Here is a 16157-nt window from a genome sequence, read left to right as displayed (position 1 = left end):
CTGATCCTACTTTTCCTGGAATGGTCATATTCTTTGAGTGGTCCCCCTAGCCCTATAGAGAAAGAGCATTTCTTCCCCACGCAGTGTCCCGTGTCTCTACACACAGTATCCAGAAGCATCCTGGGGCAGACCCCATCCTGCTCATGCATTTTCCTGGTGACAAACTCCCGGTGTTCCAAGCTCGTGTCTCGCTCCTGGTCTCAGTCTCATCTCTAAGAGTTGTCCGTGGGCTGGGTGTTTTCCTGTTTCTAAAACAGGAGTAGCAACTGCCGTCCCCCTCCATCTGTGGATTTGCAGATGTCAACTGTCCGGTGTTTACACGGAGTTTGTGCAATTTCTGTGTGAATTAGTAATACGATGTATTTTTACTCACAATGTTTAAGATCAGAGTTAGTCATTAGATCACCTGTGCTGATCTCCCCAGTTGCTTCATCTTGTTACTCTTTCTGGACTTGAATAATCTGGGGTTTCACTGATGCWCAAAAGCATCTGGTCTGGAGGCACGAAGGAGTTCATGGTTTGGTCTTATTTAATCACTGATGCTWAATCCACTGGTTGATCAGCATTGCTCAGGAAATGTATGTCGTATTTCTTATGCAGGGTTGTCTGGCTTTTAATTTCCAGCCATTGATTCTTGTTCTGCCTTTTTTGGCTGGAATAAAAAGAYGTTAGCACACGGTATTTTCTTACTATGAGAGTACTTGTGCATAGCAGTCAAATTTCTTGAGCTTTTTTAAGAAGAAARCAGGTTGAGCTTGATTCTGTCACTGTGGGGTGCGTTCTCCTGCAATTGTGTCTTTTCTGTGCCTCTTTTCTGCACTCTCTCTCATTTCACAGAATAATTTTGGCCTCGGGAACTCTGGCAGTACAGCTCGCTGGTTGGGCCTCAATCCATTGAATTTTGGAAGTGTCTGAAGACACAGATTCCACCACTTCACTCACTTTTAAGCCACCTTGTGTCTTCCCCTTTCCAGCCCAAACCTCCCCGCTCTGTCTGCAAGGATGCTGTGGGAAATATGAGGGGGAATTACATTTACATCTCCCACTTCATCTGGATCTTTTTTAAGTGGGGCACCAGGTTAGTCACAGCATCTCAGGGTTGCCATCTCATCCTTTTGCTGCACAAGGCACTCCCTCACGACTCCCATTTGCTGYACTTCCAGCTCTGATGCCCAGGACTGTGTTCATCATGTGGTGCCCGCATTGAGCTCACATCCTGCTGCTCATCCCCAGGACCCCAAACCAACCCTAGTCAGAGCCARAGCCTTGTGTTAGCCCCTGCCACCAGAGGGATAGCCCACTTCCTTTGCCAACACATCCAGCATGGCATTTGGCTCAGTCAAAACCCATAACCAGGTACTCCATCTTTTTCATGACTTTAGGGCAGCAGCCAAGGTTCTGAGCTTGCTTGTGCCTGCACTGGGGACCTGGAGACCAGTGCTGACACCATTGCAGCCTCTCCCTGTTGAGAACAACTTCTGGAGACTAGACAGGGTRTAGGAAATGGGTGGGCAATCAGTGCTAATTAAGACAAATACTTAACCAGAATATTGTTAAGCACCTCACAGATACCCAAGGGTCTGACACCTCACTGCTCCCTGTTTCKCTGAAGCCATTGCTTCTAGTCCTATGGGCAGTTCAAGTCCCTACTTGAGACACAGTCAAACCTCTTCGTTGCCCATTTTCCAGCAGGAGTTCCTCAGAAGATCCTAGGAAGAAGCTACAGACTAATAATACCTTCACCATATATGGTGCATTTCACCGTGGCTTTGCGAGCGTGCTTTGCCCTGCCTGCCACATGCAGCCGGCGAGCGCCTTATCCAGCCCGGCACCACTGGCTGCTGCAGGAACCAAGGCTCCACTACCAAATCAGCTACATTTGGGCCAGGCTTCTGCTTTTCCTCCCATGCAGTGTCTACACTACACTGGGCCAGTTTGGCCTATGCGCTGCAGATGACTGCCGCTGCTGACGTGTGCTTTTACAGTGCAGCATTTCAAAGGGCTGCTTGCAAGGAGGTGCATGCACATTTCCTGTATGTCTGGCCAAAAAAGCGGATACTTGAGAGCACCGGGGAACCCTACAGTCCCACAGAACATGCCATTTTGATGTTCACAAAAGACAGAGTTTTGTCCAAACCTGGGGAACCTCATGCAAGGTGCCAGCATTGTTTTCCACTCCTGGATTTGTTTTAGTTCCCATTCTGCTGCTCCATGACCATCCAGCTGGCTTGTTCCTGCACTGCACGGGTCCCAGCCCTGTGAGATGTAGCAGGGAGATGTCCCTCATTTGGGATAGAAGTACAGGTTTAGCCTTGCACTCAGCTGGCAGCTCAGAGGTGGCCAAAGCATGRGCAACTTCTGCAGTGCTGATGTGACAAGTGACAGGCTAGGGGAGTGCACATGTCCAGCTGCAGAGGTTAGGAATGTCCCCAGGTGCCAGCTGTGCCMTCAGGGGCACCTTTTGTGCAGGTCAGCCCCCTTAAACCTGCCCWAACATGCCAGAGACTCTAATGGCCAGGCAGGAGGACAGACCCCATGTTTTCAGGTCTCCTCTCATGACATCCGCCGAGTCCCCTTCCCGCACTAATCTTGTCCTTCTATCCAAAACAATTATGGAGGGCTTGTTGTTTTTGGCACAGTCCTTTATTTACAAATCCCATCCTGCTTATAGCTCATGGTTTCATTATCCTCTAGATGTTTACAGAGCTCCTTTTCTTAATATTTGTGCCATTATTTTACTAGGGATCCGGGTGAGACTTTCCAGACAGTAATTGTCTGGCTCATCCTCTCCCCCACCAGCTCTTTCTGCAGAAGTGCACATCTCCTCACTGTCCCTGCCAGCCCAGGGCACCCAGAGGGACAGGCATGGGCAGGGCTGTGGGCAGTAGGAGAGGGTTGCTCTGCTCTGAGGGATGTGCAGAGGGAACAGCTGCCCTGCTGCACCCCACTGCCCACARGCTCTMGTTGCTGCACCTGGACCTCTGATGTCCTCTTGAAGCTTTGAGCTACTCATGAGCACTTTGCAGCCCCTCTTCCCCCTGCACTCACCTTTCCCAGGCTCAGGGCACAGGTGCACATCCCGGGATGGGGCACTGTCCCCTCTGCAGGCTTTCRGCTAGCTGAGGACTGTGTCCTGGGRAGGCAGACAGCAGCAAAYCTGTCGCTGGGATTTTGGGGTTATTAGCATGGTGCAGACGTGGGTCGGCAGCTTATGCTGTGCATGGCTCTGATGCTGGTCCCTGCCCCTGGGCTGTCTGTCACAGGGGCTTGTTTAACCTTCTTTGCAACAGTATCACAGTCTTTAATCTGTTTATCCTCATAACCCTGCTATGAGGTGAAGGGTAGTTATCCTCATTTCAGAGGTAGGGAACCAAAGGGATTCTTTTCAAATGTAGATCAGTGTTTAATGATGCAGAGATAAAGATTTTAAAAACATGCCTGAGACAACAGGCGTATGGTGTGTAACTGAGCTGTGTTTCTGCAAATCCCATTAAGTGCCTCTGCCTTTTTCAGCTGGTGCTCGCTTGGGGCCACGCTGACACAGAGACCCACGGAAGTGCCACACAGGCTCCAGCCTCCCGGTCGATGAGTGGGACATGAGCAGGGCAGGGGGACAGAGCTGAGCCCGTGCCTGCTGTTCAGCAGCCTGGGTGTGCTGTGGGTGTGCGGGGCTCCAGGAAATCACACCTGAATTGCAGCAGTGAGTGCACAAGACCCTTGGTTTTTTGGGGATGAAACTTAAAGCTGGTCTGCACTGTAAATGGGCAGATGAAAGTGTGAGGTAAGAAAAACAAAGGGGTGCTTGTGCAGCATCCCTCTGGCTGTGCAACGTGGGCAGGGCCAGGCCACTGAACAAGGAGCAAGCAATGACAGCAAGTTCTCTGCTCTCACTGCCCATCTAATTGGCGTGGACAGCAGATTTGGTTAAAAACCCCAAGCTGTGGTTTCTGTGCAATGATCCTGGCAAGAGGTGCTCCTGGCTGTCGCAGGGGCCTTTCCCAGTGCCTGGCCAGTRGGGTGCAGGTCTCAGGGCTGCTTCTGGGCAATTGTTGCTGTGCTTGTGGGAATGTGGCAGCTGGTGCAGTGAGGAGGTCAGTGCCTTTGTCTTGCTGCGGGGAGTTTATCTCTGCGGATCTTGCCTGCTTTCCTGGGTCAGGCTTTACCTCCTCTGTTATCAGCAAATGCAGGAACAGCCCGCTCCAGAGCGGGGCTGCATAGGAACCTCTCGACCCCCTAGCAGGGGCAGGCAGTACTTTCACATCTCTCCCACGCTAGTGGGCACCCAGCAGGCTGGCGATGGCATGAAATGTGCCATGCCCTGTGGCCGCCGTTCCYCCTTCACCACTTTGTCAGCGCCATTCCCGTGCAGTGTGGGATGCAGGCAGCAGCGAAGGAGGAGGCAGCAGAGCTGGCAGGGTCTCACCTCCCACTGGACCCTTCACCATAAACACAGGGGACAAATCCCCAGYGGCAGCACTGATTCCCCCGGCTCTGCTGGGCTGCCCTGTCCCAGTGCATCCTCCCCTTCTCAGCAGCTCCGTCCGGACCCCTCCAGCTGTCTCCACAAACCCAAACCATTAGCATTTCCTGTTCAAACATTTCCAATAAATAAATGGAGACATCATGCCACAAGCCCGCAAGTGACCCAGAGGCGGGTCCAAGGCCGGGATGGACACGACCACCCAGCGCCCGACCCCCTGGCTGGGCGCCAGCCCTGCCTTTGTTTGAATTCCCGGGTGAGTAAGCACTYGGCTGACGCCAGCTGAAATGCTGAAAGAAATTATTTTTGATATTAAATAAATTGTTTTCAGTAAATCCGCTCCTACACCAAGGTCCAGAAGCTACCCGCAGCACTGGGCTCCCGGAGCTGGACTCACTTTTCTTGGCCTTGTCCTGGCTGTACTGGGGACAAGCCCTGTCCAGAGGGGTCCAGCTGGGTCCASCTGTGCTGCAGTTGCCTCAGCCCCATGGGCACAGCTCTGCAGCTGCCCAGCARGCTGGGTCCACCATGGCAGAGCAGCTTCCTGCAACACAACAGCGTCTCTGTCCCAGTGCTTGAGCCAGGCTCACTGGTGAGAGAGAAGGTTTACTGCCTYGGGGAATGGCTGCTATCTCATGTCAGATGTCCGAAAAAACATTTCCTTGACTCTGCAGGAGTCCATGCCTTGACACMGCAGTGCTTGTCTTTTTCTCCACTGTTCTCCAGACCCTTAGGAAACCACCTTCAATGCACCGGGGTACCAGGTGTCAGTCTCCTGCCATCTGCAAGCACATGCTGATACAAAAGAAAAAATTAGGGAAAACTCTTGGGTGCTTGTGAGAACAAGTACACATTGAACAGGCAAGCATGGCCATGAGTGGTCCATAACCTGGGCTAGGATTCCAGGCACCCCAGGACTAACATGCAAAAAGGTTTTAGAGAAATAGCAAACCTCTGGCTGTGCCCAAGACACTGCAATGGCAGGAGAGGTTTGAGGCTAATTAGGTGGGTGGATATGTTCCTTCTTGGAGTGCACAGGATTTGTCCTTGSTGCCCTGGATTGCTCTCTGGCTTTGAGCTGGAAGCAAAGATGGACTTGGAGCTAACCAGATTCTGTCATGGTGGCAATTAGAAAAAATACCAGGAACATATAGTTCATATTTTTTTTAATGTATCTTCTGCTGAAGCCAAAAWTTCCTGTAGGAACAGGGTGTTTGAAGGAAAAATTCTGCTGTTGAAATTTCTGAAGCATTTAAAGAGATTATTCTTTAAAAGAGAAGATGCAGATATTCTGCTCCAGAAGCATTCATTCAATCAGGTGTTATGCTCAGGCATTACAAAACTTCAGAAACTGAAATGCAGTGAAGCCACATTTTAAATAAGTTGTTTTATGGAAAAAACAATAAAGTCTTTTCTGATTTTGATTTATTTCATTGTAGAGCTTCTGCTTTTATCAAGGGAATGTCCAGTTTCTCCCACCTACAGCAGGTGAGAGAGGAGATGGAATGACATGGCAGGGGGTTGCCACAGGCATGGTGCCCMAGCAAACGACCTCTGCACAGCCAGAGATAAATCTGCAGCTCAGCAGAATGGGAACCGATTTTTTTGGGTGCCAGTGGGTGACAGCCCTGGCACTCCCTATCTGTGGGAATGGGGCTGGTGGGGCAGGAAGCCAGGAAGCAGACGCTGCAGGGTAGCATGGCCGGGAGCTCAGGGGGCACCTGCGGGGCTGTGTGTGGGCTTGTCTCGGGCACGCTGGGGTCCGAGCTGTGCCGGTGCCCTGGTGCAGAGGGAAGGCGGTGGCAGGGGCCCTGTCCGCCCCCTGACGGTGCCCCTCGGCAGGACCTGCGGCCCCGGCTGCCACCAGGGCCCGATGCCATCAGCACTCGCAGGCGCTGACAGACGGACCCATGGACACGGCGAGGAGCTGGGGGGGCCGGAAACTCCTGATCCCTTTTTATCTGCCCCTCAGCCTGCTCTCTCATCTCCCTGTCATGCTCTGTGTCTTGCCKGGTATCTCACGCTCCTATTCCTGTGCCKTGATGGTTGCAGGGGCTGCCCAGACTCACAGCACCCTGCAGCCAGGCRCAGGCCMCAGGCTCCCCCATCCCAGCCACAGCGTGACGTTCTGGAGTGCTCTCCCCTGGGACCTGCTGGGCTTGGTGCCTGCAAGGAGCACCAGCTCTGAGCGAGGAAAGGCACCGCAGATGCCCCATCCCATGTCTGCATGCTGAGCACCAGGCAGGCAGGTGCCTGGGCCAGGGCTCTGTGGATGCTGTGCATTGCAGGGTGGAGTGGGAGGCCCAGATCAGCATCATTGCATTGTCTGAGGTCAAGGAGCCTTGCTGCTGTCTTCCTCAAATGTACTGCCTGCCCCTGGGCCAGGGTCCACTCAGGTACCAGCTCAAAATTATTCACAAGCATTTCACTTGGCTCTCTTGACACCCCCAATCCCCAGTACTCCATTGCAAACGCACTGTCCCAGCTGGGCAGGGTGGCAGCAGAGGGGTCGGGATCCACGGTTAATGTAGCTGCCCCTAAATGCACYACCAGAGATCAGCTAATCTGATAATTACAGCAACAAAAGCCATTTAGACAAACCATGACCTGACCTCCGGAGCTTGGAATGAAAACATTTTACCCTCTTCTGTCTGGATCCTGCACTGAGAAAACATCTGTATTTGGAGGATGCTGGGAAAACAACCCCCACACGGCACCCACTGGGAACAGCCACAGTTCTGCTCTGTGCCACACACTGCTTGCACCCAGCCTCAGACCGAGATGGGCAGGCTGGGATGCCAGRATCAACAGTGTCCCAGTACTGGGCAGGGCACTAAGGAGAGGAAGAGAAGGAGGCAGAGGCCAGAGGAGTGTGAGAGTGGATCTTGCAAGGGGGAGTGAATGGGATGGGGTCAGTGGAGCTCACCCTCAAAAGCGCTTTTTTTCCAAGACCACATGAGGCTTGGTGGTGTGGGGAGGCCATCACCTGGTCCCCAGTGGTCCTCATATCCCCACAGCAGCCTGAGCTCTGCAGAAGCCAGGCTGGCTGCTGAGCCCCCCTGCTCTGGCTCCCAGGAGAAGCAGAGTGTGGGGGGCCCTGTCTGCGTGCGGCATGGCCCTGCGTGCCTGGGGGCTCCCTCACTCTGGCTAAGGTGTGCAAGCTTTCCCACTGAGTGGCAGGTCATTGCTGGCTGTCAGTCCAAGGCAGGAGATGAAGGGAGGGATGCCTCAGGGCTGGCTCCCATGTTCCTCCTGCTTTTACATACATGTTGGTGGCACCCTTTGTGTAGGCTGAGGAGATGAAAGCTCAGGGCCAGAGGGATCTTGCTAACGCAAAGCCACCCAGCTCGGGGGCCCGACGGCCTGCTGCTTTGTCTCTTATTGTCTCATTCTTGCATCTCTTCCCAGCGGAGTCCCACTCCCTGCTGTCAAGGGCACGGGACACCGGCTGAGCCGGAGGCACCAAGCGCACGGGCAGGTAACTCCTGATGGGTCAGCGACCCCAGCCTTGCAGGCACTGGCAGCAGCAYAGACGGTTTCCACCAGACTGGCAGCACTGAGCTCACACTGCCCAGGAGCTCCTGAGGAAGGGGTGCAAGATTGTGCCAGTTTGGGGAAATTACATTCTTTCCTGCAATAAGCTCTGCTCAGCCTGCTCTTGCAGTCCCAGGCAGCAACTGGGTGCAGCCAGCTTGGCAGGCAGCACCTCTGTGCCTTTGTGACTTCCCTGTTCTGCACTGGGAAAGCACTTGGCCATGTCCCCAAGTATCCCAGTGCTCTTTGGAAAGGGGTAGGATTAGAAACCAGTAAGTGCAGTGAGAGCCTGATAGTCTGGGGACTCCCTAGCACTTCTGTCTGCTCCAGAAATAGGATGCTCTAAGCAGCCTGTGTCTGCTTTTCCCGTTGCAGCATTCCACTTGTGCAGTGCTCTACTCTTTGCGAGCAGAAAACATGACTCACCCTGCAGTGGGCTACCCCAGATCCCTCTGATGCCCTTGTCCTCATCAGCTGCTTCCCTGCAGCACTACACTCTCTCTCATTTAGCAATCCCCTGATCTTGAGAAACCAAAGAGCTCTTTGTCCAGTTACGGTTAGGGTTAAGGACAGGGCTAGATTTAAGGGTAGAATTAGGGTTAAGGTTTGAATATCCTGACAGCAGCTTGGCAAGGTCAGGTGCTCACAGAGGTTCACAGCTATTGCAGGAACCAGACCTGAAGCTCTTTATGGGTTTCCAGGCAGCTTTTTCTCAAGSCATGAATGAAATTTTATCCAAGTTGGACTAAAAACACCACCAGGGCCAGACAGCACTGCTGCCTTGCTCCTCTGCCTTTCCCACTGTGTTGTTTTCTCTGAAGGCAGAAGTGCTGGCACGCTACTGTGCCGACAGACAACTCTGCCTCTTCCCTGCTCTCATGCTAAGCAGAAAGTGCACTAGGCAGTTCTTCCAGGTGCTGCCCCGAGCCGGGGGAGGTGAGGGCTGTGCCCCTGGGCTCCCTCCCGGGCAGCCGGGCTGTATAGCCACCATGGGGACGGCAGGAGGCCAAGGAGCCAAACTGGTTTTCAGAGAGATCTTGGCTGGGTTAACAAAGGGAGYGTATAACACGGGCTGTCTGCAAAAGCGTTTGGGGACAGCATGGTGTTACCCGTCCTGTACCCCTGTGTTTTATGTCACGAAGGGGGGTGTGTGTGCTGTGTGTCACGCTGCCGGGGCTGTTGTTCGCGACGTCCTTCCCGTTTCCCTCAAAGCCTTTCCCAGATGTAGCCGGGTCGCGGGTGGATTCTCACAAACTTCAAAAGCCGCTCGAGACAAGTGGCAGGCTCCTAACGGAGCTGGCCRCGCACCGGGCAGCACCGACCCCTCTTCCCGGGAAGGCGTGGGGCCAGCCGCGGGTGCGATAATCGAGCAGCCCAGACCGCCTGCCCCCGCCGGGCCGGAGCCGTGGGTGCCGCTCCCGCGGGGATTGCGGGATGGGCGAGGGCATCAGCGATGGGACCGGCGGCGGGATGGGCGAGGGCACCAGCGATGGGACCGGCGGCGGGATGGGCGAGGGCACCAGCGATGGGACCGGCGGCGGGATGGGCGAGGGCACCAGCGATGGGACCGGCGGCGGGATGGGCGAGGGCACCAGCGATGGGACCGGCGGCGGGATGGGCGAGGGCACCAGCGATGGGACCGGCGGCGGGATGCCGGGATGCGCGGGCCGGCTCTGCCCCCTGCCGGCACCRCYCGGCACCTCYGCGCCCCGACGGCGGCCGCCCCTGCGCCCCGGAGCCCCGGGGGTCYCCGCATGGCTGGAGGGCGGCCCGCAAGAGCCACAGAGCGCTGGAGGCACCGTGGGAGGCGCTGTCCCTGCGCGAACGGCGTGGAGTTTGGCAGCGATGCGCAGMGAGGAAGACCCCACGGATCAGTGCCATGTCCCGAGATAACGAGTGGTACTTCACAGGTGACCCTGGGCTTTCCCCCGCGGCCGGGAGGTGCTCAGGGGGTCAGCCCACRGCGTCTGACCTGCAGGTGGCTGTGAATCGGGAAAGCGCTTAAAAAACCCGGGGTAAACGCACAGGGCTGCCCCCGTGACCCGCCCTGAGGTGGAAACACCCACCGGCCTCAGAGCGGTCCCCGTCCCGCTCCCGTCACTGCCCCTGTGGAACCCCCGCCCCCGGGCACTGCGCCCGGACCCGTCACACCTGGGCACGGCCCCCTGGCACCTTCCCGCACCCCCGAGCCTTGTACGCCAGCACCATCCTGCACCCCGGGCACAGCACCCGGGCACAGCACCCCGGGCACAGCACCCCGGGGCTGCCGTTCACCCCGGCTCTTCCCTGCAGGGCTGATCTGCAGTCCCGGGTGCCCAACGGGGACTGTACCGTGTACAGTGCACCCCCGAGTACTGCCGTAGCGCAGCGCTGCCTAGGGCGCGACATCCCCCGCAGCACTCCGTATTGCACAGGGCATTGCATCCCGGGACCCTCCGCGCCCCCACAACTGCGGCTGCGGGAGTCCCCCTCGGCACCAGCGCTGCCCGCCCGGTGGCGGCCCGGGCCCGGCCCCACAGAGCACAGCCGCGGCCTGAGGGTACGGCCGGCCATGGGCGGGGCCTCTGCGTCCCCGCGCCGCCGCGTCACCGCGCGCGCTCCCCGCCGCGATTGGCCGCCAGCGCGGCGCCCGAGCCAGGGCGGGGCCGCCGTTGGCTGGCGGCGAGGGCGGGGCCGAATGCGGCGCGCTGATTGGTCGGTGTGAGCGATGGCCCCGCCCCGCCGGTGAAGGTGAGCGTCTCCTCCAGGCGCCGCGCGCCGGCCGTACGGAACCGGAGCGGACCGGACCGGACCGCAGTGGCTGYGTCGCCATGGCCGCCTCCATCTTCGCCGCCGTCCCCCGCGCCCCGCCTGTCGCCGTCTTCAAGCTCACGGCGGATTTCCGGGAGGACGGGGACTCACGGAAAGTCAACCTCGGCGTGGGCGGTGAGTCCGTGGCTTCGCGCTGCTCGGCGGGGCCGTTCTCCGCGGGGCGGGCCGGCCGGTGCCCTTGCGGCGCCTTCCGCACCTGCTGCAGCGGCCGGGCGGCAGCGGCGGGCCCCGAGCCCCAAAGGTCACCGCTCGGGCGCGGGGGGGTGGCGGGCAGCGAGGTCCAGCGGCCGTCAAGGTCGTGGGGCAGCCCGGCGCCGGCCGGCCCGCCGTCCTCGGCGTCCCGGGAGRTCCCTCTGGGAGCCGGGCGGCGCGGCGTCCCCTCGGTGCAGGAAGGACGGCTCTCCCTTTCCCGCAGCCTACCGCACGGACGAGGGGCAGCCATGGGTCCTGCCGGTGGTGAAGAAGGTGGAACAGATGATCGCCAACGACAACAGCCTGAACCACGAGTACCTGCCCATCCTGGGCTTGCCCGAGTTCCGGGCCAACGCCTCCCGGATCGCCCTGGGTGATGACAGCCCTGCCATCAAGGAGAACCGAGTATGTGGTGGATGGGGAGCACTGGGGTCCCTGGGGTGCCTCTGCAGCAGGCTGAGTAAAGGAGCACAAATGTATAGAGGTCCTTCATTTYGGCAGTATTTGACGTGGTCTTTCCYGGTTGTAACTTACTTTATGAACCCATGTACYTGAAACTGTTTGTGCAAGTAGTTGTGGTTTTGGGGAAAACCAAACGTGGGCCGTGAATGGAGTCTGTGTTTTCCTTCATCTTTTAATAGTTTCCCCACAGGAAACCTAAGTCAGATAATATACCACCTTTCCTGAAATAAACTACTAGCTGAGAATCTGTTCTGTGCCAAAACGTAACAGGAATGGCTGAAGTCTATTTATAACAGTARAAGTTGTCAGGATGGGTCTGCGTACTGAAGGAGGTTGAAGACCACTGGAAGGGGATGTCATTCTGCCTGGGGTGGCCCTAGGGAGCACATGTGGGATCCTGTCTCACTCTTGCAAGCACCTCTGCTTTCTGTGTGCTGGTAGCAGTGTTGATCGGGTGGACAATGCTGGTAACTGTCTCTTGCAGGTCGGAAGCGTTCAGTCCCTGGGTGGAACAGGCGCCCTGCGGATTGGTGCAGAGTTCCTGAGGCGCTGGTACAATGGAAACAACAACACGGCCACCCCAGTCTACGTCTCCGCTCCAACCTGGGGTRAGTGTTGCTCTCAGGGAGCCCTGTGGGTCAGCAAGGAAGGGACGCACAGCCTTGTTTTTTTGCAGGGCCCTGGGCAATGAGAGAGTGCGTTTCTGTGTGTGTAAAGGGAGATGCTGGGGCTGAAGAAGGCAGCTTGTTGGAGATAGGGCCGGCTTTTCTGAAAAGTAATTTCTTTCTTCAGAGAACCACAATTCTGTTTTTATGGATGCTGGCTTCAAAGATATTAGAACCTACCACTACTGGGATGCTGCCAAGAGGGGTCTGGATCTCCAGGGGCTGCTGAATGACATGGAGGTGAGTAAAACTGGTATGGGATGAGCTTGGTGCTGTAATCTCAGTGTCTGCAGCTGGCTGGGCTCTCGTATGCTGGGCTGGGAAATGGATCACTACAGAAGAGACTGCCAGTGCCCAGAGCAGCTCCAGGCCYCTCCCTGTGCTGTGGGTGCCCAGTCTCATCAATGTGTGTATGTGTTCTCTCCTCAGCAAGCCCCGGAGTGCTCCATTTTCATCCTCCATGCCTGCGCGCACAACCCAACAGGCACAGACCCTACTTCTGAGCAGTGGAAGCAGATTGCTGCTGTCATGAAGGTATGGGCTGCTGCTGGGATTAAGGCAGTGCTGAGGGGACAAATAGCTCTTGAGCCAGCCTGAACATTTGCATCCCAAATGGGCTTTGGGGAATGGCATGAGAGATGGCAGAAGCTGAAAGAGTCTGACAAGGCAGGTGTTAAAAGGAGAGGTTGATAACAGAATGCTAGTTGTCTGTGCTCAGAGGATAGATGCATTGCAGTTCTTGTTGTGTCTCCAAGTTCTTATTTTCATACTCTGTGGAATGGGCTGTAGTGAGGTTTCTCCTGCTGCAAAGATTATCCACAGGCAGGTGCTGGATAGTGGCATATGAAGTGGTGCACTTCTTGTGTCCTCAAATGCAGTTTTTCTTCTGCATTTACTTTTACTGACTGCTTCAGTCTTTCTATTCTTTTATCCCAGTAGAAAGTATTTCAGTCTGGTGTTGCTGGACCATGTTTCCTTTGAATTCACACAGAAACTCAATGGTCATTTTTCCCCCCTACGGGTACTGTGGGGGGTAAAGSAAAGGTTGTGGGGAGGGGGTTTCCCTCTAACACTGTTCCTCCTTACAGCGCCGGTGCCTGTTTCCATTCTTCGACTCTGCGTACCAAGGGTTTGCCTCAGGCAGCCTGGACAAGGATGCCTGGGCTGTGCGATACTTTGTCTCCGAGGGCTTTGAGCTCTTCTGTGCACAGTCGTTTTCCAAGAACTTTGGGCTCTACAGTGAGTGTCTGGCAGTAAGCTGGCCCAGTAGCATCATACCCAGACAGATGGGGCTGGCATGCTGAGGGGTGGGGAATGCTCTGTTTTGCCACACCGTGTGGAACCWGTGGCTCACATCTCTTGGCTTTTCCACAGATGAACGGGTGGGGAACCTGACTGTGGTGGGCAAAGATGCCGACAATGTGCAGCGTGTGCTCTCCCAGATGGAGAAGATTGTGCGCACCACTTGGTCCAACCCTCCCTCCCAGGGAGCACGCATTGTGGCTACTACACTTGCTTCCCCGCAGCTCTTTGATGAGTGGTACGTGTTGCCAGGGCYGGTGGGAGAGGGGAAGGGAGGGAAGCTGTCTCCTGAGTGCCAGGCTTGGCCAGATGGCTTCAGACCCAAATGGGAGCCTGTTCTCATGCTCTGCTTCCTGCCTGCTTCAGGAAGGGCAATGTGAAGACAATGGCAGATCGGGTCTTGCTGATGCGGTCAGAGCTGCGGTCTCGACTGGAGGCCCTTAAGACCCCAGGCACCTGGAACCACATCACAGARCAGATCGGCATGTTCAGCTTCACAGGCTTGAACCGTAAGTATCAAGTGGCCTGGTGAAGGGAGGATTGGGTGAGGACAGTTTTGCTGTGGGTGAGCTGGGCTGAAGCACTCCAAAAGGAATCTCTCAGTCTCACTGGAGTTTTGGCATCACTGCGTCTATGGCCAGGGAGGGACAGTATTTTAGTGGCCAGTGCTTGAAGCTTTCTGTTTGTGAAAAATTCAAGCATCCCCGGTTCTTTGGGCTTTTCTAAGCTGTGGGTCACTCCTCTGACCTGATTTCAAATTGTTTCCCCAGCTAAGCAGGTGGARTACATGGTCAAGGAAAAACACATCTACCTGATGGCCAGTGGGCGCATCAACATGTGTGGCCTAACTACCAAGAACCTGGACTATGTGGCCAAGTCCATCCATGAAGCCGTCACAAAAATCCAGTGAAGCACATGAACAACCAAACTTACAWGAAGTCACCAAAGCTATAGTGTGTAGTCCATGTCTTTCTCTGCTCATGGCTTGCCTTGTCCCACACCTCCTGGGGTCTAATAAAGATGGGAGCTGTAGCTCAATCAGGGATAATAATCTTTGGATGTTTTTTTAAATGGCCCTTGCAATATGGTAAGCCAGTGCCCCCAGGAGGTGGGGGCAGCATGAGCCACCTCAGCTCTTGTCTCACAACAGCAGCCTGGTCTTCAGGCACTTAAAGCTGCATCTTTAGCACGTCCAAATCAACTCCATGTAACTGATCACTTTGATCATGGCAAAGTCTGGTACCAGTGCAATGCACTGTGAGGTAACAGCCCAGTGGTTGGGATCTCACATGTCTTGTGAACTAATGTCACTCAGTAGTATTTTGGGGAGGGGTAAAGCTGTTGCTAGCTTCCTCTCTCCAACCGTCCCATCCTTCCCAATTTCTGAGCCTTATACGAGCAAATATTTGTAATTGTGATAATTGCTTCTTTGTGTTGCTGACATGAGATTAAACCTTCGTCTCTGAACGCTACCCCTGCCTTGTGTGATGTCATGTCTTCAGGTTGTATGAACTTCTGTCCAGGCTGAGGTTAAAGCCTCAACACCCTGGTTTGTCTACTTTGCTTGTTTCAAGGCTGTCCCTTTCTCTCTCAGAATGCGTTGCATCTTTGATGATCACAATTGCTACTAAAGGGGGAGTCTTATTAGGAGAGTGTTGTTAAGAGCWCCCTGTGACTCCAGGAAGCCAACCAGTTCCTCCCATGACCATCTCATGTTCTTTCTGCTCTCACTGCTCTGTGCTGCCCAGCTCATCCTGTCTGTATATGCTTCCTTTCTGGGTGGTCGTTTCCCAGCCATTTGGCCATCACCCCCAGTCCAGAGCTCCTGGGCTGCCCCATGGGTGTCAAAGCAGAACTCTTCTGTTCATCCTTTTCAGCAGGCCCCTGGTGAACCACCAGCTACTCCCACTGGCTTCAGCAAGTTCTGCCAGCAACAGCCTGTGTTTCTGGCTCTGAAAAAGAACTGAGACCATCTGTTTCTGCTCTCTGCAGTCACTGCAGATCTATTTGTGAACTGACAGAGCAGCTTCCTGAMAGGATCTTGGGAAGAAAGGGGCACTGCTCCTTTCCTTGCGTCAGGTAGCAGTAGTCATTGTTACCCTGATGAATTTGTGCTGCAGCTTAGACAGAAAAGGCAAAAATGGTGCCTTGTTTCCTTGTTCCCTTCTSTGTTTGCACAGAGTGCATGGGGTCCCTTGTTTGTCCTTTTTCAGTTAATGTTCATGTCACATAAGAAAATGAGCCAGAGGCAGCCTTTCCTCTCTTCRGGTGGGGAGCTTTTTCTCCCTCGGTGTCCATTCACAACAGGGATGATGCAGACGTGGTTAAAAGGTGACTTCTAGGGGTGAACACAGGAGGAGTTAAAGAAYCAACTCAGCTTTTGTAGCTTTTGTTATTTATGATATTTGCTTACACTTCTGCCCTTACAGACCTCCTGGTGTAAAACCTGTCCCAGCCCATGTGATCTCTATCAGTGCTTTGCTAGTCTTACTGGCTTTGTTTTCCCTAGCAAGTGACCTAAATTTCTTTTCTGTGGTGTAAGCTCATTACCAATTATCCCATTTACCATGGCAACAGAGAASAGATTATTCCTTTCCTCTGTAGAAACACTTTTTATGTATCTGAAAACTTTCTCTCTCCCCTTCGCATCCTCCACCAGTTAAGACTGACTCCATTTCCTTCAGCCTTTGGGGTAGGTTGTTTTCCAGCCS

At 55.0% G+C, this 16157-nt stretch overlaps 1 protein-coding gene across 1 annotated transcript; it reads left to right on the top strand.

Annotated features, from left to right (window-relative positions):
- Positions 1-10721: 10721 nt before the first annotated feature.
- Positions 10722-14918, top strand: GOT1 (glutamic-oxaloacetic transaminase 1). The gene is made up of 9 exons (XM_057380748.1): positions 10722-10939; positions 11241-11422; positions 11964-12087; positions 12272-12384; positions 12574-12678; positions 13233-13383; positions 13519-13684; positions 13813-13955; positions 14217-14918. Exons 1-9 carry the CDS (start codon positions 10825-10827, stop codon positions 14354-14356), a joined length of 1239 nt encoding a protein of 412 aa, XP_057236731.1. The 5' UTR covers positions 10722-10824; the 3' UTR covers positions 14357-14918.
- Positions 14919-16157: the final 1239 nt, after the last annotated feature.

The sequence above is a fragment of the Malurus melanocephalus genome, unplaced genomic scaffold (genome assembly GCF_030028575.1).
Source record: "Malurus melanocephalus ecotype Western Australia unplaced genomic scaffold, MMel_1.1 scaffold_12, whole genome shotgun sequence".
NCBI classification, from domain to species: domain Eukaryota; kingdom Metazoa; phylum Chordata; class Aves; order Passeriformes; family Maluridae; genus Malurus; species Malurus melanocephalus.
The sequence above is the reverse complement of the archived record's forward strand: the minus strand, read 5'-3'. Positions and strand labels throughout refer to the sequence as shown.